The sequence below is a fragment of the Lepisosteus oculatus genome, chromosome 18, assembly GCF_040954835.1.
Source record: "Lepisosteus oculatus isolate fLepOcu1 chromosome 18, fLepOcu1.hap2, whole genome shotgun sequence".
NCBI lineage: Eukaryota > Metazoa > Chordata > Actinopteri > Semionotiformes > Lepisosteidae > Lepisosteus > Lepisosteus oculatus.
In genome coordinates this window covers 10559492-10585057 of record NC_090713.1, presented here as the reverse complement: position 1 = coordinate 10585057, position 25566 = coordinate 10559492, and the positions used below count along the sequence as shown (strand labels likewise).

The 25566-nt window shown below is 40.1% G+C and overlaps 1 protein-coding gene across 3 annotated transcripts in view; it reads right to left on the bottom strand.

Annotated features, from left to right (window-relative positions):
* Positions 1–25566, bottom strand: part of LOC102697200 (interferon-induced protein 44-like) — a 111486-nt gene that overhangs the window by 12554 nt on the left and 73366 nt on the right. For 2 of the 3 annotated variants that reach the window (XM_069180168.1, XM_069180169.1), the window contains 2 exons: positions 23752–23904; positions 7537–7708 (listed from right to left, as the gene is read on the bottom strand). In XM_069180168.1, the coding sequence (XP_069036269.1) occupies positions 7537–7708; positions 23752–23904 (325 nt within the window). Of the gene's footprint in view, positions 1–5712; positions 6995–7536; positions 7709–23751; positions 23905–25566 lie in introns of those variants that run through there. The other variant, XM_069180170.1, reaches the window with a different exon arrangement.

Genomic DNA, 25566 nt, shown 5'->3' with positions numbered 1-25566 from the left:
CAGGACATCGCAAAGAGGGGTGTCAGAATCCCCGCCTGCACTGACATGGGCCTGGTGGGTGATAGTAAGTTCAAAGACAATGAACTAGCTATCCCAGTGCTGGGGCAGCTCCCTGAACCCCTAGCGAGGGAAGGGGGGAGCGAGCAGGTGTCCTACACCTACCCCCAGCGAACGATTGTAAACATGCCGATAGAGGGATTCCTCAATCAGGAAGGGTGCAGGGTGGACCTGAACAGTGAGAATGGGGTAACAATCCCAGATCACTCAGGTGCTCCAGATGACCACTCAGCCGAGGGTCAGGCATGGTCCACCGCTGCACCGCCCCCTGCAGGGTTCCTAGAGCACAGGCATGAACAAATCGAAAAAGCAGATGCCCTGGAAAAGGAGGAGCAGCATCAGCAGCTGCGTCAGATCTCCTCAGATTTCCAGGATGTTGGTGCCCAAGATGCCACATGGCATACTGAGAAAGACACCATGTACACGCTGCGCCAGCTTAGAAAGGCGACAGTCACTCAGAAGGAGATGACTGGGATCAGCCACCCGAAAAGACTTTTGGGAGGACTGATCGCTGCCGCCACTGTTGCACGTTTGGTTTTTCTGGTAGGTTTGTGTGCTACTGGCACTCTCACCCTGACTGCCCCAAGAAGGCAGGTGTCAGAGATACCAGAGGGTAGTGACAGACTGTATCGACAGCAGCAAAAGTTGGAAAGCTTAGGGAAAACCCTACAGGCAATTTCCTATGCAACAGGGTTAAACCTTATTCCCCAACCAGTGGACATGATTGTTGGTGTTATACAGTGGGTTTATGCTTGTGTGCAACAGGCCAGAATGTTGACACAAGACCTGTTAAGGGAGCTTAGTGCCACTGTAGCCAGTCTAACCACGGCACAATTCCCAACCCACTTGATTCCACTCTTCTCAGTAGAGGAGTGTGTGACATTAACCCCATCGTTCATAGCTCACCCAGAAGGCAAACCAAGATTGAATTCGGTTCCAAATCTTGAGATGGGTATGGCTACCAAAGCTATCCATTGGCTGTGTCTAAACGATTCACCAATGAAGGGTGTAAAGCTACTAACGAGCAGAGGAAGGTTAATGAACCCCATGAAGAGCAGGTGGGAAGTAAATGGCTGGTCAACACACCACATTTAACTGACACTATGACTTGTGACAGGCATGATACAGCTACCGCAATGCAGCTACCTAATCAAACAGTTCCTGTATGTTCCCGAGGAGGCCATAGTACAGCTTGAACTTAACACTGTACGGTCTGGAACCAGACAATATAAGACCAAACTTGAGGTCGTGGATGCCTTCAGGTGCCACACTATTGAATTGGATAGAAATCCAAGAAACAGTAAGCCCTGAAGAGGTACAGGTAGTTAGTTTGCTTTAATGGAACAAACCTCCAAACCACCCTGGCAGGTGCCCAACACAGGTGTTGTGGTTCATCAGGGGGGCTGGGAACAGGAACTGTTGTTATTGTAACACTACTGCCGGGTAGCTGGATCATGACTGGATGTACTCTGAATGCTGTACTCTCACATCAAGATGTACTCCGGGTAGCATGAATGAGTCAAAGGTAGCATGTCAAAAGAAAGGAAGTGACTTCTCCCCAAATATCTACTACAGAGGTATCAGATATTGACAGTGAGCTTCCTGATGTGTAATTCCTAGACTTAGATAATGTCTCCTACCGTGTTTATACATACTCCAGATGTTATTCATCCTGTTTGTATCCAATGCTGGTTCCGGTATGAATTCTCGAGGAGTAATGTAGACATTTAAGATTAATGTTCTAATGGCAAGGGACATCACTTAACTCTGTTTTGTTTTGAAGGCAACAACGCCTCAGGACCTCGTGACCTTCAAAAAGGGGGGATATGTAGCGGCGAGGCTTAATAATAAGGCAGAATTAAGTGTTTCTGAGCTTCCCAAATGAGGCCCCATTTCTCTGCTCATCTCTGTGGTGCAGCCACAGAGAAACTATTCATGCAAGATGATTTAAGGTTTCCTAGGACAGCTCCCAAAGGGGGATGCACTTAGCTAAGTCTGGCTATCATGATCAATGGTCATCCACTGGCGCCTATCAGTCTAGGGAGTGCCGGATGGACATCTGGACTGCATTACTAAGTGTCAGGACTAAGTGACTCATATCTCACCTTGATCAACCAATCAGGGACTGGTAGGGCCGAGTAACCCACGTGGGACTCTGATGCCCATGGAACTTTCAGCCAATCAACAAGCTGAAGTTCCTCCAGGTAAAAACAGGCAACACAGGCCTGGAGATTCAGAGATTCAACAAGATTCAGATTCGGGAGATTCAGTAAGATTCTGGAGAGGATTCTGTGGACTGTTCTAAAGGGAATGCGACACGCTCACCGCGTTTTACCATGGCGTACCCCGCTCATTTTAAATGGCTGCATCTGTATCAAGACCAGCTATATAAAGTAGAGTTTACGTACAGTAATATGTTTATGTTCATAAATTAATATCGTTTATGACCTTCAGATGCATAATGCTCCTCTTCTTTTTATGCTACTAAAATTTCCCTTTAGTTGTAAAAATCAATATACAGATGCAGCCATTCAAAATGTGCGGTACAAACCCCCGGTAAGGTAATGTACCCACAAGCCACCCTACGGTGCCCCGCGGTAAGTGATTGGCTGGCCAAAATGACCGACAGGGGCACTCGTGGTGCATTGGTTGGTAGTGAAAAGATTTAATCATTTAATGTCTTTACTGTGCACATTTTAATCCGCTTAGTTTTCAATATTTATATGGAATTTTACCACAAAAGGGAAATTTTAGTAGCTGAGCATAAAAAGAAGAGGAGCATAACGCATCATAACGCATTATTTTGTTTTTTCTTTTGCACATTTATTTGAACATTTCCATCGATTGTACAAGCACTTGGAAACTGTCCAATCCCTAGTTCATCAGGCATTTTCTTTTACGCTGCGGGCATTCTCCCGGTCTGGCGCCGGTCTGTGTCTTCTAGGATATAATGCCAGTGAACTCTTGTTTTTATGTCCATTATAACATTCTCCTTTGCTTTTAACTGAGCGTCTAACCCCTCTGATTGGAGAAAAAAGACGTGCTGGTTTGCTATACATACTGTACCAGGAAGATGATTTCTTCCTATTCGAAATGTGTATTTTAAAAGTTTAAGAAGTAAAAACCTTACAGCGTACACAGATTTCTAAACTGATCAGGATCGTTATCTTTGTCTTATCCATAATAATGTTCACCGCTCTGTCTAGCAAATTAATAATAAACTTTATTTTATATAGTGTTTTAAACGAATAAGTAATTAGATTGCTCATAAACCTAATCACTTTTTCTACATAAACACAGTGTAATTGCTCTCTGAAAATGCTTTTTCTTTTTATTAAAGCTCAGATTTCAACTATAGATCGTATTATAAACTTTCTTGGAAAAATGTCTTTTATGTAAACCATGTTTGCTATTAATTCATTTAGGGCTAGAATATGTTCATTGTCTTCCAATCGAGTCGAGTTGACATTAGAAGCTTGCCACGCCCGGACTGTTACACCAACGCATTAGCATGTTAAAGCGATTTCATTGAGGAGCCTAGCTTTCTTAACTAGTAAGTACTGTACTTCCTTGGTTTTGGAGGGGGGAGGTGTCTTTCGCTGGAAATCTCGCCCCCTTCTACTTTGAAAATACCTGTGAAACCGGTTTAATTCGTCACAGCCAGCACTCCCGCAGAGAGGGGGGTTTTATTTGTTAATGTCTTAGCTGGAACACATCATTATATCTCATTTTGTATTTCTATGAAAAAATCGTTTGCCCAGCCTAACACTATTGTTGTTATTGTTTTTATCCTGTAAAGCGCTTTGAGGAGCACAGCTTTCTCACCACTTAGATTATTTTTTGATACCATCCTTACACAAAGCAGAAACTTCTTGTATTTTCCGATGACATACAAGTGGAAAGATTACAGATTTTAATCGTCTTTTTTCTGAACCAGGGAAAATCTGATCATGTTTCTCTATAACAATAATAAAAAACTTTATTTTACATATCACCTTTAAAAGTGGCATCTCAAAGCAATACAGTAGATGTAAACCACAGATTACAAAGTAAATACCCAGACAAACACAAACGCGTTTTTAATAAAATGCTTTTATTCATTCAGCAGAGAGAAAGCGTAAAACCTGGGCTTAACAGCTGTTCCTTTTTCTGATCACTCGCTCTCTGGATAAACGTCTCACTTGTCCTGTTCTTTGTTTTCCTAATTTGCTGATTATGCCTTCTGTGATCCACTCCTGCCCTCACAACTAAAGAAGACTATTTTAAATTTCTTTGCGCGGTCCATTGTGCAATTAACCCTTGTATGTGCTGTCCTTAAGGTGATAGAGAAAAAGAGCTGACTGACAAGATTTAAGATGTGGCTGTCAATGTTGGATTAAAAAAAACACATTGCCCGACGTTTGTTACATTGCTTGAAAAATAACTTTATTTCGAGAGACTGGATAAGTAATTCAAGTGTATTTTTAGCTTCCTTAAAAACAACTAATAATTTAACTATATGTGCAAACGTTTTATGATATGTCGCTGTTGTGAATGTCTGTGGAGTGTATCTTATTTGCCTGTCTGTCCTGGCTCTCTCGCTTGCCCTCCCCCCCTCTCTCCCTCAATTCAATTCAAGGTACTTTATTAGCATGACAGATGGGTACAATCAGTGTTGGGTACTTACTTTGCTTTGAGATGCCACTTTTAAAGGTGATATATAAAATCAAGGCTTTAACTTGCTTTAACTCCGCAAGTCTGAGTTCTCGTGTCTGTCCTATCCTAACTCGAAAGTATTACAATATGTATCTTTATAGCAGGTGGTGTACAGCTTTTTAGTATAGATTACACTTTTCTAAAATGTATTTAAAAAATAAAAATGATTACAATCTAATCTTTTCACGTTTGATCCCAAGATCCCAAGAAAAATAAATCGAGAAAGCTATGCTTATTAAAAGCTATTGTTTATTAAGATACTTAGAAGACAAAGATATCAATTTATGTTGCATTTGTCTGATTGTGAATCAAAAAACACATATATTTAAACCCGCATTTGCGATTTAAATCAAAAGGCGATTTAAATCAATATAAATGTTTATATTGTAATGCCTAGGTGACTATTCATTGTTATTAAAATGACTTTAATTCGATCATGTTGTGATATTTAGAAATATAAATTTGTTTGGTGCGAGTGAGGTTTTATTTAATCTCTGACTCAGGGAAACGTTTCATTTTTTCAAAGAAATGTTTGTTAAAAACAATTCATGGCTCCAGCAGGATTTGATCACAGACCATGTGACATGGGAGTCAGGAACCTAACCCACTGTGCCACCAGCAAGGTCACATGCAGAGTGCTGAAAAAGCACTACAGAAACATTATCAACAGACAATGTACAGCGTGTACTATTCTTGTGTTGCGGTGCATGAATATAATTATATTGTTATTAATTTCTTTAGATACGCGATTCCATATAATATTCCCTTTTAATCAAATTCTAAAAGTATGCTTGTTGACTCCGGTATCACGTTACTTAAAGGCTTCGATGCTTAAAATGTTTAGGGAGAAATGGAATACTGGTGTGTATGTTTTCTTTAAAGTACCGAGACCAGCCATATACTGTATGTTTAAGTTCCAAAATTAATATTGTTTATGGCCTTCACACGCGTTACAGTATGCTCCTATTCTTTTTATGCTCAGGTACTAAGATTTCCCTTCAGTGGTAAAATTCCATATAAATATTCAATACTTAAACGGGCACAGTTAAGACATTAAATATACATACAGTATACATACTGTATACAGTACAGTTTGCATACAGTAATATGTTTATGTTCCTAAATCAATCTCTTTTATGAGCATGTGAAAGGCATGGTGAATTGATTCTCAAAAATTAATGTACTTTGCATTATTGGAAACAAATGCGTGATTACGAAATGCTGTGGTGTTACTTTTACAAAGATGGTCAATGAAAAAAAGAATGTGGACCAGGGCAATACTTTGAGTTTACAGCTCGTCCAAGGTCATTCATTATTAATACTATTAGTAATATCTTCGTTAAAGACTTTGATGGCGACATCTCAAACATGAGAGGTTGAGCTTTATTAGCTCCACCTTGCGGAAATTCCGGATACTATTATTTTGCTTGCGGTATTATAGGAGAATTTACGGTAACTCGCGGTAGACTGCATAAAGCGCACCACAAAATAATGCGGTATCGCCCGTGCATTTTGAATGGCTGCATCTGTAAATATTCAATACTAAGCTGATTAAAATGTGCACAGTAAAGACATTAAATGATTAAATCTTTCCACAACTGACCAACGCACCATGAGTGCCCCTGTCGGTCATTTTGGCCAGCCAATCACGTACCGCGTTATGACGCGTTATGACGTAGTGAGTTGCCTGCGGTACGGGTTTGTACCACGCAATTTGAATGGCTGCATCTGTATGGCCTGTCTGACTTCACTGGAGAGACTTATGTTCTGTCTCTCAGAACAAGGAGAATATAAAGGAATACCACTTCTCCCTAAGTGCGTTTATGTTGGTGGAAAAGTCTGCCAAATGTGTTTTCTGTGTGTTCTCATCAATTAGAAATATAAAGAATATACTAGCATATACAATACTAACATAATGCAGGCTGGCGGAGCGGCTGGTAACTGCGAAGAAAGTGTGTGTATGTTTGTGAGGCAGCTGGTATTGTTGATTTTGATGCTACTGAGAAGCAGAGCAGAGAGGTGGTTTTGTTTGCAGGTTCTGCACCCAGTATGCTATGAGCATTATTGTGTCTCTGAAGAGATACAGCTGAAAGTCAACACTGTCCACTGGGGCTCTGAGGGAGTGCCTGGTGATAGAAGACCCATAGGCAGCAGAGACTGCTGGCTGTACGTGCCATCAATGATTCCAATCTGAACAGCAGAGCAGCTATAGGCTGCAGAAACCTTATAGTGGGTTTGTGTGCTGAGGAGAAAACAGAGGGTGGATTAATGGCTGAGGGATGCTGGTCAGACATTCAGATGATCAGGAGGTGTGGTGAGCAGGCTGTGTTTTTAAATGGTGCACAGAAGACACAGAAGACAGTAAGGCACTGGCGGGGTTCAGCTTCAGCTTCAGCTTCAGTCACCACCGATATGTGGGTACAGTAAGTTAGTCCCACTGCCTGGAGTAAAGACAGGGGAGGTGTGAATGCTGCACATGAACCAGAGTGAAATCCAGAGAGCAAGGAGTGTGGCCTGAAGAACCCTGGCTGTGTTTCAGAAGAATGATGTTGGGTGTGTCTGCACTGCAGGGAGAGAGAAGGACCCCAGCAAGGGGGAGTACACTGAGAGGACTGTTAGGGTGCAGAGTCAATGAAAGAAAAAAGAAACAGGGAATAGTAGTGAGTAGAGAAAACATATACAGATGCGTCCACAAAGAGCTCAACCAGTGGTATCATTTTAAACATGATACATATTATTTTTAAATATTACATTTCATAGCATCTTACATGATAATTTTCTTACCAATGTTAGAGACCACTGATCTGATTTCTGTAATGAGCCGCAGAACATGATCATCCATAATGCTCAGCTGATCTGCTGCCACAAAGTAGACAAGACAGTGGGCCACATCATTCACAGTGGGATTCTTGTTGAAATATGGAGAGTCATCACTGATAGATTTGAATGGATTGAACTGGTAGAGAGAAAGAGAATGGAAATGCAGTGAGTAATGTTCAAGTGTTTAATAGCACTCTTTTAATTACTCTTAATACCTTATTTTTCTTTTAATTCTCTTGAGACCTGAGCTCCACTTTCTTCATAAACATTTTAAGCATCAAAGTCTTTCACCCAGTCACTTACTGTGGTTATTTGGGAAAACTTTTGATGTGCTCATTCTGACTATATAAAGTTTAAATGGTACATGTATGTTTTAAAATGTTTTAACCTTTTCTATGAATATTTGCTTTCGTTATCGCAGTGAAAACCATATACTTTTTAGAATCTGCTCAATAGGGAATATAATATGGAATCAAGTATCTAAAGAAATTAATAACAATATCCAAGTATCTAAATGGAGTTTATAATATAGGGATGGATGACAACAACCACGCTCAATTGTACCCAGCTGTCAGTAATTAGCAATCACTCCCATCATCCTTCCTCCACCAAATGCTATAAATACCAACGCAACCACAGGTTACACTGTGTGGGGGTTCTGGCCTCCTTGTCCTATGGCCAGGAGGCCGGCCCTCAGCCATGCAGGTTAAGCCAAATATCCGCTCATCACGCTTTGATCATGGGGTGTCATGATCGCAACCCCTCCTCTTAAGGGGGCTCCAGCCCTTCCTTGTTAGTTTCATCTCCCGCACCTGTTCCCTGTTCCAGCCCCTTTCTAGTTCCCCCTTAAGAGCCAGACGCTGATGCTAATCCAGGCTCTGCATTGGTTCACACATCATGCGAGCTCAGGATCTGGATGCGCTTGGCTCCTTTATGGTTTTAGTCTCTGTTCCTGTTCCCGTTCCCCTGTCGGTCCAGAATTGGTTCTGGTTTTAATCATCTGCCTCTGATAGATCGCCTGGCCTTGGACTTTTGAGCCGTTTTGGATTTCCCGTTTGACTCATCCCTGGATCGTTTGCCTCGGCCACACCTCCCCCGACCACCAGCACTCCATGGACACGCCCCCCCTGTTTTTATCCCTGGATCCTGCATGCCTTTTTTCCTCATGTATTCTCACTCTACTCTGGATCGTGTCGTCTGCATAGGGTCTGGAAAGAACTATTCCTGACACGTTGTCATTCCTAGTGAAATATATTTCAATAGCTCAAAGTATTATCGTATTCCACTTTCTTTGTAAACATCTCCATCAAATTTCTTTGACTAATTTGCTCATGATTATGTTGGAAACATTTTAACCTGTCTGTTTCAGCTTTGCCTATAACTGACAGTTTGATATAGTAGATTTGGCACTTGCCTATCATCTGGGTGGTCAGTGTTTGAATTCTTTCACTTTGAGTAAAGTGAATCCCAGGTGTAAATTATTTAGTATTATGCTATATTTTTTATGCATCAGTCAAAGCGTTCTGAAGTCTCTCAAAAACATAAAAATGCAACATAAAATACAGTGTTCATATCTAAGTTAGACATTGCATGACTTTAAAATCCATGAAAAAAAACGCGTTTAGTTATTTATGGGTTTAGATATTAACACTACTTATGCACAAAAAAGGGTGATTTTTCATTCTCCTGGTCATCTTAGAATCTTTGTGTAAGCTGTAAGTTTTTTTTACTTTTTAATTAATTTTAAGCACTTTGATTTTGTAAACAAAACACGTATATAGTACAGATAAAATCGCAATCAATTCCTTCTTGTGGTGTGAAGCAATCAGCAGGTTGCTGAAGAAACAGCACACCACCCGCTGAGCTCAGCAATACATAAAGACTGTTCTGCAGCTTTGTACTGAGCGTGTCTGTCTTTAAAATGTAATAATGGAATGAAAGTCATTTCTTTTAACATGAAGTCTTTTAATTATACTTAACATACCTTTCTCAAAAGTTAGTTTTATATTTGAAATCAAAGCTTATTGTACTTCCTAATGACATTACACATGGAAAGACTATACATTTTAATTGTTTTTAATTTTTTTACAAATAAGGTAAGGATAAGGTCAGGTAAGGTAGGCTTAGTAGTGATTAATATAGGCGGCCTCTGAGACTTGCTTTTAGGCATGGTTGTGGCCCAGTTGATAAAAAAGTTGAGAACCACTGCTTTAGATCCATGGATATACTAAAACAGTAGCTCACATGGCAGTGTGATCTGTAATGTATAAATTTACTTGGATGTACAGTATGATTCCATATGGTTTCAAAGCTGTATGGGTTCCAAGTATATGTGAACTATTTTTTTTATTCCATTTATTAATCCAATCTCTTGATACACATCCGGCTATGTAAAAATATAGCCAAAAGGATTGCTCTAAAGGTTAAATTCCAAGCTAAAAAGACAAGACTCACCATGTCTTCTCTGTAACTTTTCAGTTAACAGCTCATCCATGGTCATTCATAATTAACATTATTAATAATCCATTCCGTATTGGACTTAAATTGGAACATTTTATAAAACAAATATAAAAAGAGGCGATACAAGATGTTCTCCTCTATATCTCTTTAGTTTACATAATAATTCCCACAGAGCACATAGTAAACAACAATGAATTAAATGTAACACATCTGTCTTCACTGTTGTGGTGTGGTTTCAACATATTGATAAGCTGCTCTCCAGTTACTGGCAATTGTAATAATAACACTTTGTATAACTTAAAGAATTCAGTGAAGAAATCTTTAATCATGAAACAAGCTATAATAGTGGACAATTTTAATGTATTTAGAAAGTAATACTCTAATCGGACTTTGAACCTCCTGGGTACAGCGCACTACATGCCAGTCCATTGCCTATTACCATAAGGACAATAAAAGTAAAAAAAAATGTCAAAATGTTTCCAAAACATCCACTTCTGATATTTTAGCTGCTTAGTTACACAATTCCATATTAATATTACTATCAAATGGTATTTGAAGCAGGACATTTTTTTATTTTTTTACAATAACAGCAAGTGGTGTTCTAACTAAATATACTTAGAAATGGAGAAAACATTATAATGTTTTATGAAGTACAGTATATAAACTTTATAATGTTAGAACAAGCACGTTAAAACTACAATCCACTGTAAGGTTGTGTACTTTTGTGTGCACTCAATTCCCCTTCGAAATCAGTAAAGTCTTACCTATCTTTTGTCCAACTGAGCAATCTTGCTCGTATAAAGTATACCTACTTTTTAACCAGTTTAATGTTTAACATGCTGTAATACACAATTTAAAATTAAATTCTTTAATTGGAAAACGATTGTCCCTCAGTATTAGCCTGGATTCGAAACTGAGCATTTTCTGGCAACAGCCCAAATGCTGCACCTGAGACATTGAGCTTTCCTAGCGCCACCTGGCGGTCTCACAAGGCATTTCCAGTTACCATTGTTGTGTCTAACAAAGGAGATATGATCCGGGTGTGTATGAAGCAGGAATGACCTTTATTACATGTGCACATGGGAGCCAAAGCTGACGAAGCACTGACTCAACTTATTGATACAAAAGGACCCTTTTTATACAAAATCACAAACAGAAAACCCACCCAGAACAGTTTCAGTACAATTCCATGCCATATATGGTGTAAAGCCAGGGCTGCTAGTCTTGGTACATGATAAACTGTAAAAACTGTAAGGATCCTTTTAATTATTGTTTAAGCAGACATTATGTACTTCTAGATTTTGTTAATCACGGCTTAAGCAGATATCAGGCACTCTCAGTTCTGGTCAGGCTGCCCTTCACGTTCCAGGTGCGCAGCCATCTCGAACTAATTTTTCATTTTTGCAGCAGGATGGTGAAATGATGTAAGTAAATTATTTACACAGTAAAAGCAAACTAGTGAAATAAGATAAATAAATGTTTGATCCTTCACTATTAACCTAATTTTAAAAAAAAAACATCCGGTACCTTGCAGTATGTTGCGGAATGGGCACTGCATTTTGAACGGCTGAATCTGTACATCTTCAGTCTTCGAAGAAGCACCTAATTAAATCACAAGGTTGTAATGGAGTCTGCTGTGTAGCGGCGAGGCTTATTAATAAGAAAGAATTAAGTGTTGTGGTGCTTTCCCAAATGAGGCCCCATCTCTCTGTTCATCTCTGTGGTGCAGCCACAGACAAACTATTCATGCAGGCTGATTTAAAGATGTTTTCTTTTGATAAGGGACAGCTCCCAAATGGGGATGCACTTACAGATGCAGCCATTCAAAATGCGCGGGCGATACCGCATTATTTTGCGGTACGCTGTACGCAGTGTAGCGGCGAGGCTTAAGAATAAGGCAGAATTAACTGTTTCTGAGCTTCCCAAATGAGGCCCCATTTCTCTGTTCATCTCTGTGGTGCAGCCACAGAGAAACTATTCATGCAGGCTGATTTAAGGTTTCCTTTGATAAGGGACAGCTCCCAAAGGGGGATGCACTTAGCTAAGCCTGGCTATCATGATCAATGGTCATCCATTGGCGCCTATCTGTCTAGGGAGTGCCAGTTGGACATCTGGACTGCATTCCTAAGTGTCAGGAGTAAGTGACTCATATCTCACCTTGATCAACCAATCAGGGACTGGTAGGGCTGAGTAACCCACGTGGGACTCTGATGCCCATGGAACTTTCAGCCAATCGACGAGCTGAAGTTCCTCCAGGTAAAAACAGGCACCACAGAGAGCCTGGGAGATTCAGTAAGAGTGAGATTCAGTAAGATTCTGGAGAGGATTCTGTGGACTGTTCTAAAGGGAATTCAAAGGAGAATTCCAGGGCAGGACGGCCCAGGAGCAGAAGGCTCCCAAGGGCAGGACATTCTCGCAGCGCGCCTCCTGACCATCCTGAGACTCAGCCCGGACAACCACGGAACGGCCAGTATGTCTGAGTGCCAGAACTTTCCTTTGTTCTAAGAGTCTAGAGTGGAGGTTGCCAGAGAGTAACCAGCAGCAGGCCTCGTGAACAGGTCGGAACTGTGGACAGCTGAATCACTATTCAGAACTAGCTCTTCATCAGGAACGAACCGGTCCTCTTCCTGACTTGCTGGGACCCACAATCATCTTTTCTCCTGTGCACAAACTTTGCTAGTTAAAGCCAACACTAACTAGCCGGTCAGTGAGCATCAGCAGCGCACCGTCGCAAGCCGCACAGCACAGCCTGGCACGGAGCCAGAGAGCGCAGATTGGACAGCAACAAGCCTGCAGCTGTTTCTTTGAGCCCGCAGGAGATATGAATCCCCAGAAATTGGATGAGTATTCAACTTCAATGCATTACAGCTCGAGAATTCAATTGTTATCCAAACCAGTTGATATCAATTTAATTCCTAAGAGTTATGTACTTGTCTGAGTATCTAATGTAGAAGTTATAACCAAGTTAATTTACGAAACGGTCTAAATGAATGATATACTGAACGTATGTCCTCTTGATGTGTAACTCTTCGTAACTGAATGAATATATATCTTTTGTATTCTGATAACCCTCTCGATAAGATCTGTTAGGTTTATATGCATATTCTATGCATTAATAAATGTATCCTTGTGTATTAGTACCTGTGTGTGTGCGTGTTTGAGTTATGTCGCATGGTTGGATTCTAAAGCCATCAAAAGAATCAACTTTGTGATTTACTGCTACAATTAATAATTGTCTAAGTAAATGCCCAAACCCTACAGAACTGGTGCCTTCAGAGAGCCACTATGATTACATATTTGGCGTCCCTGAGCCGGTTATTTTCCCTACAGAAGTCTACCGCAAGCTACCGGTAAATACCGTGAGTTACCGTAAATTCTCCTATAATACGACACGCAAAATAATAGTATCCGGAATTTCCGCAAGGTGGAGCTAATAAAGCTCAACCTCTCATGTTTGAGCTGTGGCCATCAAAGTCTTTAACGAAGTTATTACTAATAGTATTAATAATGAATGACCTTGGACAAGCTGTAAGTGTAAACTCAAAGTATTGCCCTGGTCAACATTCTTTTTTTCATTGACCGTCTTTGTAAAAGTAACACCACAGCATTTCGCAATCACGCATTTGTTTCCAATCATGCAAAGTACAGTGATTCACATGCCTTTCACATGCTCATAAAAGAGATTGATTTAGGAACATAAACATATTACCGTATGCAAACTGTACTGTATACAGTATGTATATGTATATTTAATGTCTTAACTGTGCCCGTTTAAGTATTGAATATTCATATCTAATTTTACCACTGAAGGGAAATCTTAGTAGCTGAGCATAAAAAGAATAGGAGCATACTGCAACGTGTGTGAAGGCCATAAACGATATTAATTTTGGAACATAAACATACAGTATATGGCTGGTCTCGGTACTTTAAAGAAAACATACACGAAACATGGTTTCATTATGACCAGAATTGGTCTTGAGATATTTTTAACTTGATTTACAGTATTTGAGAGGTATGTCTTAACACCGATACTACAGTGCTTAAGTACTGCTCATATATACAGCTCATATATGCTGCTGTATATGTTGCTAGGTTTATATTATGCATTTCATACGGTCAAATTACTTTTGAGCAACTAATAAGAAGCGCGAAACGGTATGCGTTTTAGTTTCGTTTTGTGCTGGGACCCGTGGATTGATTAGAGATATCAAGTACATACAAGTCATTTTTTAAATGTTGTAGTTCGTCTTTAAAAAAATGTTACGAGTACATCATCTATCAACGATTACACAGGTTCTGTTTCCATATTGCGGATTTTGATTACGTAATATTATTTTCTAATTTCACATTGTGAATATATGATTTGGGCAAACAGAGCCGCAAGGAAGTACATTATGGGTTGTTGTTTTTTTTTGCAGTTTTATCTAGAACAAGTGATGCTTAAACCTTTGTCTGATTCTTGTGAAACTATCCACACGACAGTTACAGTACCTAGGAGTTGACTTCAGTGATGTCACTGATGGGATGTTTCTAAAAATCCATCCTCTGTAAAACGTCTTCTCGAGTTGTCCTGCATATGTATTCGCTAATGAAGCTGTGTGTTCTGAGCCTGGATCTCTACATTTCTGTATGAACCAGCTTAGAGGGCTAAAGACAGCTTGTGTTTAAATTGAGTGTAAGGCAATTTATGCTTCTAAAGTCATGGTCAGCATTATTGTACTGTGCTGTAAACTTGTTCTGTGCCAAGTCACATTATTTTATAGCGTTTTTATAGCGTTATCAAATCCGGTGGCACTGTGTGTTAGTTTCCTGACTCCCATGTCACATGGTCTGTGATTGAAACCTGTGAAACTGGTTTAATTCGTCACAGCCAGCACTCTGGTTGTAAAGTAGAAGCAGGCGAGATTTCCAGCGAAAGACACCTCCCCCTTCTTCGGGTGTGAGGGTCTTCTGCTCAGAATGAAACGCTAAAATGTAATGTAGGCTCTGAATGGGTTCAATTATGATTTGGGCTTGATTAAGGTCGCTGCCTTTCATCTAAAACCCTACTTGAATCCTTCTAAACTAAAAATAAGTGTTAGTGAGTTCTAAATAAAGAGGTATCCAGGTAACAGTGAAACGGGCGGACAGTCTGGGGAGATCGCCCGTTTTCCATGTAAATAGTTCCCTGGTTCCGCACCCCTTGGTGTTTCTCTCGCTCTCTCTCAGGTCACCTGATCATTAGCTCGAAAGATTTGAGTGCTTTGTGTATATTCTAATGGTAGTGGGGGCAGGGTGTGTGGGAACAGGTTTGGTTGAAATTGCATTGGAGATCTATGTTCTTCACACCTGAAACATTTTCTCTGAAAGCATTTTCTTCGCAGTTTAACCGATCTTGTTACAGCATGTTACAGTTTACTATTATTAACCATATTAATTTTAAGTGCTTAATGTAAAATCTTGTAAAAATATATTTTCATTGTTCAAATATACATTAAGTCTGACTATCATATAATAAGTTAAATACAAAACTAAAGAAAAAATAGGGTTAAATATAATTCAAAATATTTTGCTAACAATGTTAACTGTTTATAAATAATAAAAGGAGTAGGATGGCACAGTTGTTAGTATGTTTTTTGTTTTGTTTCTTTTTCATAAATACAACAGTAGTACCTGATGTCTCAGTGGCTTTCAAAATTAAATTATGCATACAAACCTGTGAACTAGAAAGATAACTAAGATATCCATCCATTTATAATGGTGGCAAAGTGGTTAGCATTGCTATCTTGCAGCACTGGGGTCCTAGGTTCAATTCCTGCCATCCAGTGTGTGTGGGGTTTACATGTTCTCTCTGGGTTACATGGTTTTTCTCCATATGTGTGATATGACTCCCTCTCGCACTCCAAAACATACTGGTAAGTTAATTGGTTTATGGGAAAACTGGCCCTGGTGTGTGTGTGTTTGTGTCTGTCTGTCCTGTGATGGACTGGCGCTATGTCCAGGGTGTATTCTGCCTTGTGTCCTTTGCTTACTGGGATAGGCTCCAAATCCTCTGTACTGGATAAAGAGATTAGAAATGGAAGTAAAGGCACTGTGTGGATGGAACTATACACAGTGTTAGAAACCCACTATGAAATGGCAGCATCTCACTGAGAATGAAATATTTTATAGTGCTGGCTTAAGGAAACAGCCTTTCCACCTCTCTTGCACATCAGTATCCATACCTAGTTATTTAAACAAATTGCCTCTAATTATAAACATCTTAATATGCTGGCTCTGTGGATCCGCATCAGCTATGTTTGCCCATTCCTTCAATTCATGTGCATCCAACACACAGTTCAATGCCAGCAACTACACATAATCTGTAATTATGTTAGGAAAGGCTGTTTCCTTAAGCCAGCACTATAAAATGTTTTATTCTCAGTGAGATGCTGCCATTTCATAGTGGGTTTCTAACATTGTGTATAGTTCCATCCACACAGTGCCTTTACTTCCATCCATTTCTAATCTCTTTATCCAGTACAGAGGATTTGGAGCCTATCCCAGTAAGCGACCGACACAAGGCAGAATACACCCTGGACATAGCGCCAGTCCATCACAGGACAGACAGACACAAACACACACACCAGGGCCAGTTTAAATCTAACCTCAGAACCTTTCTTTTCAGAAGACTTAGTGTCTGTATCTGCTTCATTTTGTAATTTTGGTAGCACCTCTAACTGCTTGTCTTTCTTATATGCATTTACTTTGTAATCTGTGGTCCTTTTATCTGTTTTTACATCTACTGTATTGCTTTGAGATGCCACCTTTAATGGTGATATATCAAATAAAGTTTTTTATTATTGTTATAGGGAAACATGATCAGATTTTCCCTGGTTCAGAAAAAAAGATCTAAAGTATACTAGTTTGTCACTCTTCTCATTCCCTTTGCTAAATGACTTTTCATACTAATCTGATCAATCTAACTGCCAGTTTTCTGTGCTTTCTCTATCCTGCTAGATTTGCAATTATTCTGAAAATTTTCATCTTGAAATAACTAATTTCTAAATACCTTTTTCACTGTTAACATCTTGCAGCAACTCTGCGACAAAATATACACTCTGACAGTTCATCCTGCTACCAACATTAAATAAAACAAATCTTAAGATTTCTATATTTATGTCTTTATTTAGTGGTTTCATTAGTGACAAAGGCTAAACTTTCTTGGAAAAATGTATTTTATGTGTTAAGAAAAAACTGACTTGCTTTAACAAAATATGTTTACAAATCCTTTCACCTGGCATTTTCGTAGTTAAAAATTATGGAACGCTCTGTTAAAAGCAAGGGAGTTTTTATGTCCATTGCAGTTCTTTTGCAACATGAATATAATTATATCGTTATTAATTTCTTGAGATACGCGATTCCATATTATATTCCCTTTTAATCAAATTCTAAAAGTATGCTTGTTGACTCCGGTATCGCGTTAGTTAAAGACTTCGATGCTTAAAATGTTTAGGGAGAAATGGAATACTGGTGTGTATGTTTTCTTTAAAGTATCGAGACTAGCCATATACTGTATGTTTAAGTTCCAAAATTAATATCGTTTATGGACTTCACACGTGTTGCAGTATGCTCCTATTCTTTTTATGCTCAGGCACTAAGTAAAAGGAGATGCTTCATATTGCTTGACTAATTTTAAAAACTAAGTTAGAAATGCAGACGGTCCCTCGGTGCGCTGCTCTGGTGCGCCGGCTCTTACACAGTGCCTGTCTGCCGTAAGCGTTACAATATACATACCCAACACTGCTTGTACCCATCTGTCATGCAAATAAAACACCTTGAATTGAATTGAATTGAGGGGAGAGGGGGGGAATACTAAAGCCAATAGTGGCTCAATACCCTCGATGGGCTTTGACGTGCTAATGCGTTGGTTTAACAGTCCGGGTGTGGCAGGCTTCCAATGTGAACTCGACTCGATTGGAAGACAATGAACGTATTTTGTGATATTTAGAAATATAAATTTGTTTGGTGCGAGTGAGGTTTTATTTAATCTCTGACCAAGGGAAACGTTTCATTTTTTCAAAGAAATGTTTGTTAAAAAATAAAGTCATAGTTCTATGGGATTCAATCACAGACCATGTGATATGGGAGTCAGGAAACTACTGTAACACACAGCGCCACAGGATTTAATAATGCAATAAAAACGCTATAAAATAATGTGACTAGGCACAGAAAAAGTTTACAGCACAGTACAATAATAAATGCTGACCATGACTTTAGAAGCATAAATTACCTTACACTCAATTTAAACACAAGCTGTCTTTCTGTATGAATCTCTAAGCTGGTTCAAACAGAAAATGTAGAAATGCATTAGCCTGATTATGATTAAAAAATACATAATTAAACACGCGTTTGCGATTTAAATCAGAACACGATTTAAATCAATATAAATGTTTATATTGTTACGCATACTGTCCAGCCTCCATTTCTCTATAAAAATTTACTCTGTTGCACACACACACAATAGAAGCAGGAACCGCTGTCAGAAGGGAAGATATAAAAGTCAATTGATTGTCTATAATATCGCTATATTATTTTTTCGAAGAAATGTTTGTTAAAAGAAAAGTCCAGTACCAGCTGGATTTGAACACACAAACTGTGCTGTGTTAGTCACGCACCTAGACCAGTAGGCTACAAGACAACTCGCGTGAACAAGGAGGTGAAACAGCCTTACACAGCCCTGTCGCAGTACACAAATATAATCATACCGTTATTAAATTATTTAGATACGCGATTCCATATTATATTCCCTTTTTATCAAATTCTAAAAGTATGCTTGTTGACTCCGGTATCACGTTAGTTAAAGACTTGAAGCTTAAAATGTTTAGGGAGAAATGGAATACTGGTGTGTATTTTTTCTTTAAAGTACCAAGACCAGCTATATACTGTATGTTTATGTTCCAAAATTAATATCTTTTATGACCTTCAGATGCGTTATGCTCCTCTTCTTTTTATGCTCAGCTACTAAAATTTCCCTTTAGTGGTAAAATTCCATATAAATATTCAAAACTAAGCGGATTGAAATGTGCACAGTAAAGACATTAAATGATTAAATCTTTTCACTACCAACCAATGCACCACGAGTGCCCCTGTCGGTCATTTTGGCCAGCCAATCACTTACCGCGGTGCCCTGCGGGTTGGTTACTGTACCGCGGGTTTTTACCGCTCATTTTGAATGGCTGCATCTGTAGCTAAGCCTGGCTATCATGATCAATGGTCATCCATTGGCGCCTATCTGTCTAGGGAGTGCCAGATGGACATCTGGACTGCATTCCTAAGTGTCAGGAGTAAGTGACTCATATCTCACCTTGATCAACCAATCAGGGACTGGTAGGGCCGAGTAACCCATGTGGGGCTCTGATGCCCAGGAAACTTTCAGCCAATGAATGAGCTGAAGTTCCACCAGGTCAAAACAGGCAACACAGAGAGCCTGTAGTGGACTTTTCTGAAAGGGAGAATCTCAAAGGAGAATTCCAGGGCAGGACGGCCCAGGAGCAGAAGGCTCCTAAGGGCAGGACAGTCTCGCAGCGCGCCTCCTGACCATCCTGAGACTCAGCCCGGACAACCACGGAACGGCCAGTGTGTCCGAATGCCAGAACTTTCCTTTGTTCTAAGACTCGAGAGCGGAGGTTGCCAGAGAGTAACCAGAGGATCCACCCGAGGTTAACACCAGCAGCAAGCTTCATGAACAGATCGGAACTGTGGACAGCTGAATCAGTATTCAGAACTAGCGCTTCATCAGGAACGAACCGGTCCTCTTCCTGACCTGCTGGGACCCACAGTCATCTTTTCTCCTGTGCACAAACTTTGCTAGTTAAAGCCAACACTAACTAGCCGGTCAGTGAGCATCAGCAGCGCACCGTCGCAAGCCGCACAGCACAGCCTGGCACGGAGCCAGAGAGCCCGCAGGAGATCTGAATCCCCAGAGATTGGATGGGTATTCAACTTCAATGCATTACAGCTCGAGAATTCAATTGTTATCCCAATCAGTTGATATCAATTTAATTCCTAAGAGTTATGTACTTGTTTTGAGTATCCAATGTAGAAGTTGTAACCAAGTTCATTTACGAAACGGTCTAAATGAATGATATACTGAACGTATGTCCTCTTGATATGTGTAACACTTTGTAACTGATTGAATATATACCTTTTGTATTCTGATAACCCTCTCGATAAGATCTGTTAGGTTTACATGCATATTCTATGTATTAATAAATGTATCCTCATGTGTTAGTACCTGTGTGTGTGCGTTGTTTGAGTTATATCGCATGGTTGGATTCTAAAGCCATCAAAAGAACCAATTTTATGATTTACTGCTACAATTAATAATTGTCCCAGTAAATGCCCAAACCCTACAGAACTGGTGCCTTCAGAGAGCTCACTACAGCTGCATTGGATTGCATCTGGATCCAGCTACTTCTCCTATATCATTAAGAACAACCTAACAGTCCTAGACACCTGTTCACCACCCTCAACAGACTGTTCAAGCCAAACCTACCTACTACATTACCTGCTTCATCCCAGCTTTGTAACACTGTCTTAGAGTTTTTTGGTTGTCCACCAGAGTTATACTGTTCCACCTCCTTCCTGGATGATTGTTGTTGCTGTTCTCCCCTTTCTAGTTTTCACCCTATATCTAAATTCTTTTTCTGGCTAAAACTTTAGAATGTGCTGTTAGAATTAATTTATGCAACTATCTCATTGCAAATAAGCTTTTCAAAACCTTCCAGTTTGGTTTCAGACAATAACAGCACAGGAACTACCCCTGTAAACCCTTGTTCCTGAATGGCTCTGTACTGCTCCCCCTACGATTCTGCATGTTCCCAATTGTTCAGTTATTAACATCACAGGATTGGAATTATCATTTCCATTTAGATGATATTCAAATCTAAGTCCATACTTAACCTCACACTGAAGTAGCTGTGTCATTCCTATCATTACTAAAGTCTATTGGCAATGGGGGTCCTGGTTACAGGGGCAGGGCTGGATGACCTGGAAGCCCCTAGTCTGGGCCCTGCATGGTAGTGTCACAGGGCTATTTGTCATCCGTAGCTGGGATCTAAATGATAGCTGCTCCCAGCAGACCCAGGTGTTTCTGAACACCCCTTTTTTAGGGACCACACCACCCTAGAAAACACATTGTCCACTCACACTTTCTAAGGTAGGCTGCTTCACCTATTGGGGCATTGAGCCTGGTGATTGAAAATGTCACCGCAGTAATGTGTTACTATGACTAGCAATATGGAATAGTCATAAGGACTAGCAATAGTCATAAGGACTCTTCTGGATAGCAACTATGGCATGGATAGACCCATACACAGGACTGCACTCATTGCAGCAGAGTTGAAACATTGTAATAATGATATTGCTGGTCAAAGTGAGACCAGACTTCTGGGTCTATAAGGTAGAATGGAGAAGGCTATGTATGGTGTTGACCGCAATTTAAAAAATGCTTCCCCCCACAGAAACACCTACTGGCTTAAGCAAAAGGCTTATTGTATGTCATTTTGCATCCCTGTCATTTGTAAGTAGCATGCCGCTTGTAACGGAAGCGTTTTTTCTGGACCCTATGCCGACGACACGATCCAGGGAAAAGTGAAGAAAACATGGGGAAAAGGTCATGCAGGATACAGGGATGAAAACAGGGGGGCGTGTCCATGGAGTGCTGGTGATCGGGGGAGGTGAGACTGAGGCAAACAATCCGGGGATGAGTCAAAAGAGGAATCCAAAGACAGGGCAAAAGTCTAAAGTCAGGCGATCCATCCGGGACTGACAATTAAAAAACCAGAGCCGGGTTGGGACTGGCAGGGGAAACGGGAATGGGAACAGGAACAGAAACTAAAAGCATAACGGAGCCAGGCGCATCCAGGTCCTGGGCCTTGCATGATGCGGAAAGCAATGCAGAGCCCAGATTAACGTCAGCGTCTGGCTTTTAAGGTGGGCTGGAAGGGGGCAGGTGCACAAAATCAAGTCTGAAGTGAAAGAGCTGGAGCGCCCTTAAGGGGGAGGGACTACAATCGTGACACCACTCTCCTTAGTGCTTATGCACAAACTATGAAAACAAATAATGAAGAATGTTGGATGAAGCTCCAAGTCCCCAAAACAACAAAATCCTTCTACTTCAATGCAAGAGTAGAGAACAATAGTGACAATTGGAATGGGTTGCTTTGGAAACCCAGCATTGGATATGGAAGAGAAAAATGGATTGAAGTCTCTGTGCTGAGCATAGTCTCACTATCACAAACACCATCTTTCAAATGAAATATAAATACAAATGGAGGCACCCAACGTCAAAGCACTTGTATTTTATAGATTACATCATTGTTAAGCGCTCTGATATTAAATATGATATTGTCACATGAGTCATGAGAGAAGCAGAGTGCTGGATGGACGATAGGATGATCATAGTTAATGAATGAAGGTTGGGTCAAATAAAGAGCTCTTCCAAGAAAAAAAAAAGAACTGCAGTGATTGTGTTTTTGTGGCACACAAGAAGTGGAGGTACTGTATGAACCAACATGCAGCATTCTAGAAAACCTTGAGGCTTAACAGAAGAAGGCACAATTGAGCAATGGACTTCTGTATATCGCTCCATGAGAAAGCACCCTAATCCATCAGCTATAGTTGAAAGAAACATCAAAACTTGTTTGATGATAACTCAAAAGACATCTCAAATCAGCTAGGTGCCATGCACAAGAACTACAAACCCACTTCTAAGGTTTTTAGAAAACAGTAAGAAGAATGAAGAAAAAAAATATTTACAGAATGTTCTGCAACAGTTTTGAAATGAGTATTGGATATCCAAGGCACATGAAATACAGGACCACAAGGACAAATATGGCATGCTAAAGTCTATGACACATTGAAGACCATCCAATGCCATCTCTCTCCTATTAGGAGTTCAGATTCTGCTATCATGTCTCACAGAAATTACAAAACTCCTGGGCCTGACTTCATCCCAGCTGAAATTTTGAAACAGGGAGGTTACATTTGCATGTGAACCATTCATCGCTTCATTGTGGAGATAAGGACGCATTCCACATCAATGGAGAGATGAAAACATTATCAGCATTTATAAGAAGAAGGCTGACAGATCCATCTGTGACAACAGCAGGACAATATCTCTCCTCTCAGCTGCTGGCAAAGGTCTTACGATGGTCATGCTTCACAGACGTATTGCCACAATCACTGAAGAGCTTCCTGAAGACAGTGTGCTTGTACCAGTCCTATTTAACATCTTCCTCCTGTGAGTTACACACTCCTGCGCACGCATATTTTTGTAGAAAGTGAGGTATTTTTTTAACATTTGGTTGGACCGGAACCTCTTTAATATGAGGAGATTCCAAAATGCCACTAAGCTAAAATCAGAATATTTACTTGAGCTCCAGTATGTTAATGATTGTGCTGTTGTAGCACACACCCCAAAAGCACTGCAAGCTACACTTACAGCAGTTGTACAAGCATACAGTAGAATCACACTGTTCATCAATATTACAGAGACAGAGGTTGTGTGTCAGTGGTCATCCAGAACTCCACCTGAATTACCTGTTTTTTACCATTCTTGACTCAATACTTGCTGATGTGCCTCACCTCAGATTCCTCTCCAAGCCCTCTCTCTAAAGAGGCTAGTGTTTAAACAGTTGTTTTTCCTAAAGCAGTTATGTGTTGGTGGAATTGTGATGCATTGTGAGTACAACTTACCGTGTATCCATCTTTTATATGGCCTTTCACCAAACTGACGAAGACATCAGGACTTTTCACAATATTATCTATTCCCATGACATCATAGAGAACAAAAGGGAGAACTCCATCTCCTTCTCCATTTGCACAGTCCTCTACTCTGTATGGTTTAAACTAAACAGAAAAGTCAGAAAAGCAAAATTATAAATTCTGAGAGAATTATCCCCATTGTGCAGATGAAATTTAATTACCACTTTTAGGCATCAGTGTGTTGCACTTTAAAGGTCCGTATAGATATTTTAATACAATTGTACTAAAAGACTAGATCATCTCACTTCAGGTCTTCATGGATAGTTGCCTTTGTTTTGGCACAAATTTAGTCATTATGGAGACTTATTGGAAACATTAAACAGATTTCTACATTTGCTCTTTTCATATTCTCTCTTCAGGAACTGATTAAAAAATGACTTATCATAAACAGGTAAGCTTTGACTACTGCACAAATTAGCACCTGCACTTTAAGGTACTGGACTGTCTGCACTACTGTATGTCCTGTCTTGGCTGTATTAAAACATCTAATGTCTAAATTTATTGTAATGTCCATTGTCTGTTTGTCATTTGTGCATATTTTTACTTTTTTTTCACTGTTACTGGCTACAGCTGAATGAGTAAGCATTTCAATACACTTACTGTATATGGCAAATAAAAAATCTTGAAATCTTGAAAGTCTATTTAGTTGTGGTGTTGTCAAAATGCATAATGCTTCAAAGAGGTTTGCATCCTACTACTGATCAAGTCCAACAATGTTTCACTTTGGAAATCTGATGATCAGGATAAAAGGTGGTAAAATTTCTGCTTATCACAAGTTGGGAGATGTATGGACCAGATGTCTGGGACTGTATTGACTTTAAGTTGCGTTGAATGCACACTGTCAGCCTAAGTATTGATGCATTTCATTCCTTGTTCTCTGAGCTTCCTCATTAATTATTATCCTTCATTAATGGTGTGGCTGCAAGACAGGTTTGATTGTGCCTGTGAATGGGAGGGGGGCTCAAGAACAGGGCATGAATACACAGTGCACCTGTATACAGCTGGTTCCTCAATGAGCCCTGAGCAGTGAGTTGTGAGCTCTGCCCACACCCAGAACATCAAAGGAAGACTTCCACATCCCCTGAGAATAAAACTTGAGCCCTTGTTAAGGGGGCACTAAAAACCCAAAGTCAAGAGAACAGGGTAGAATTTTGAAAAGTCAGACAGAAGTTAGAAAACACAGAGATTGTAGCTATTGGACCCAAGAGAGGACTTGGATATCAGGTACTGAAAGCAGCGGAGAAAAGCTTCTCCATCTTACTGTAAAACATGTTTGGAGTTGGAGACAAACTGGGAAGTGAAAGGAGCATAGATACATGTTGTTTAGGATGCCTGGGACAGAGGAGGGTGCCTGAAACTACACCTTTTCTTTGCTGTGGTGTAAGGAGGCACACCACGCCACCAGCCAGAGCTGGTTATGGAAAATAAAAATACTGCACTGTTCTTTTGGAACATTTGGTTCTGGTAACTGGGGTCAATGGGGTTCTTGTACTTAATATTAGTTGTATCATCTGTTCTGTGTGTTGAGTGGGCAATCACAGAATTTTTTTTAGCTTTAGCAAGCAGCCATATCACCCTACAACTCACAACTGGCAACCCACTGAAGCTCAGCAGGTGTGAGCCTGGTCAGTACCTGGAGGGGAGATCTCCTGGGAAAAACTAAGGTTACTGCTGGAAGAGGTGTTAGTGGGGCCAGCAGGGAGTGCTCACCCTGTGGTCCATGTGGGTCCTAATGCCCTAGTATAG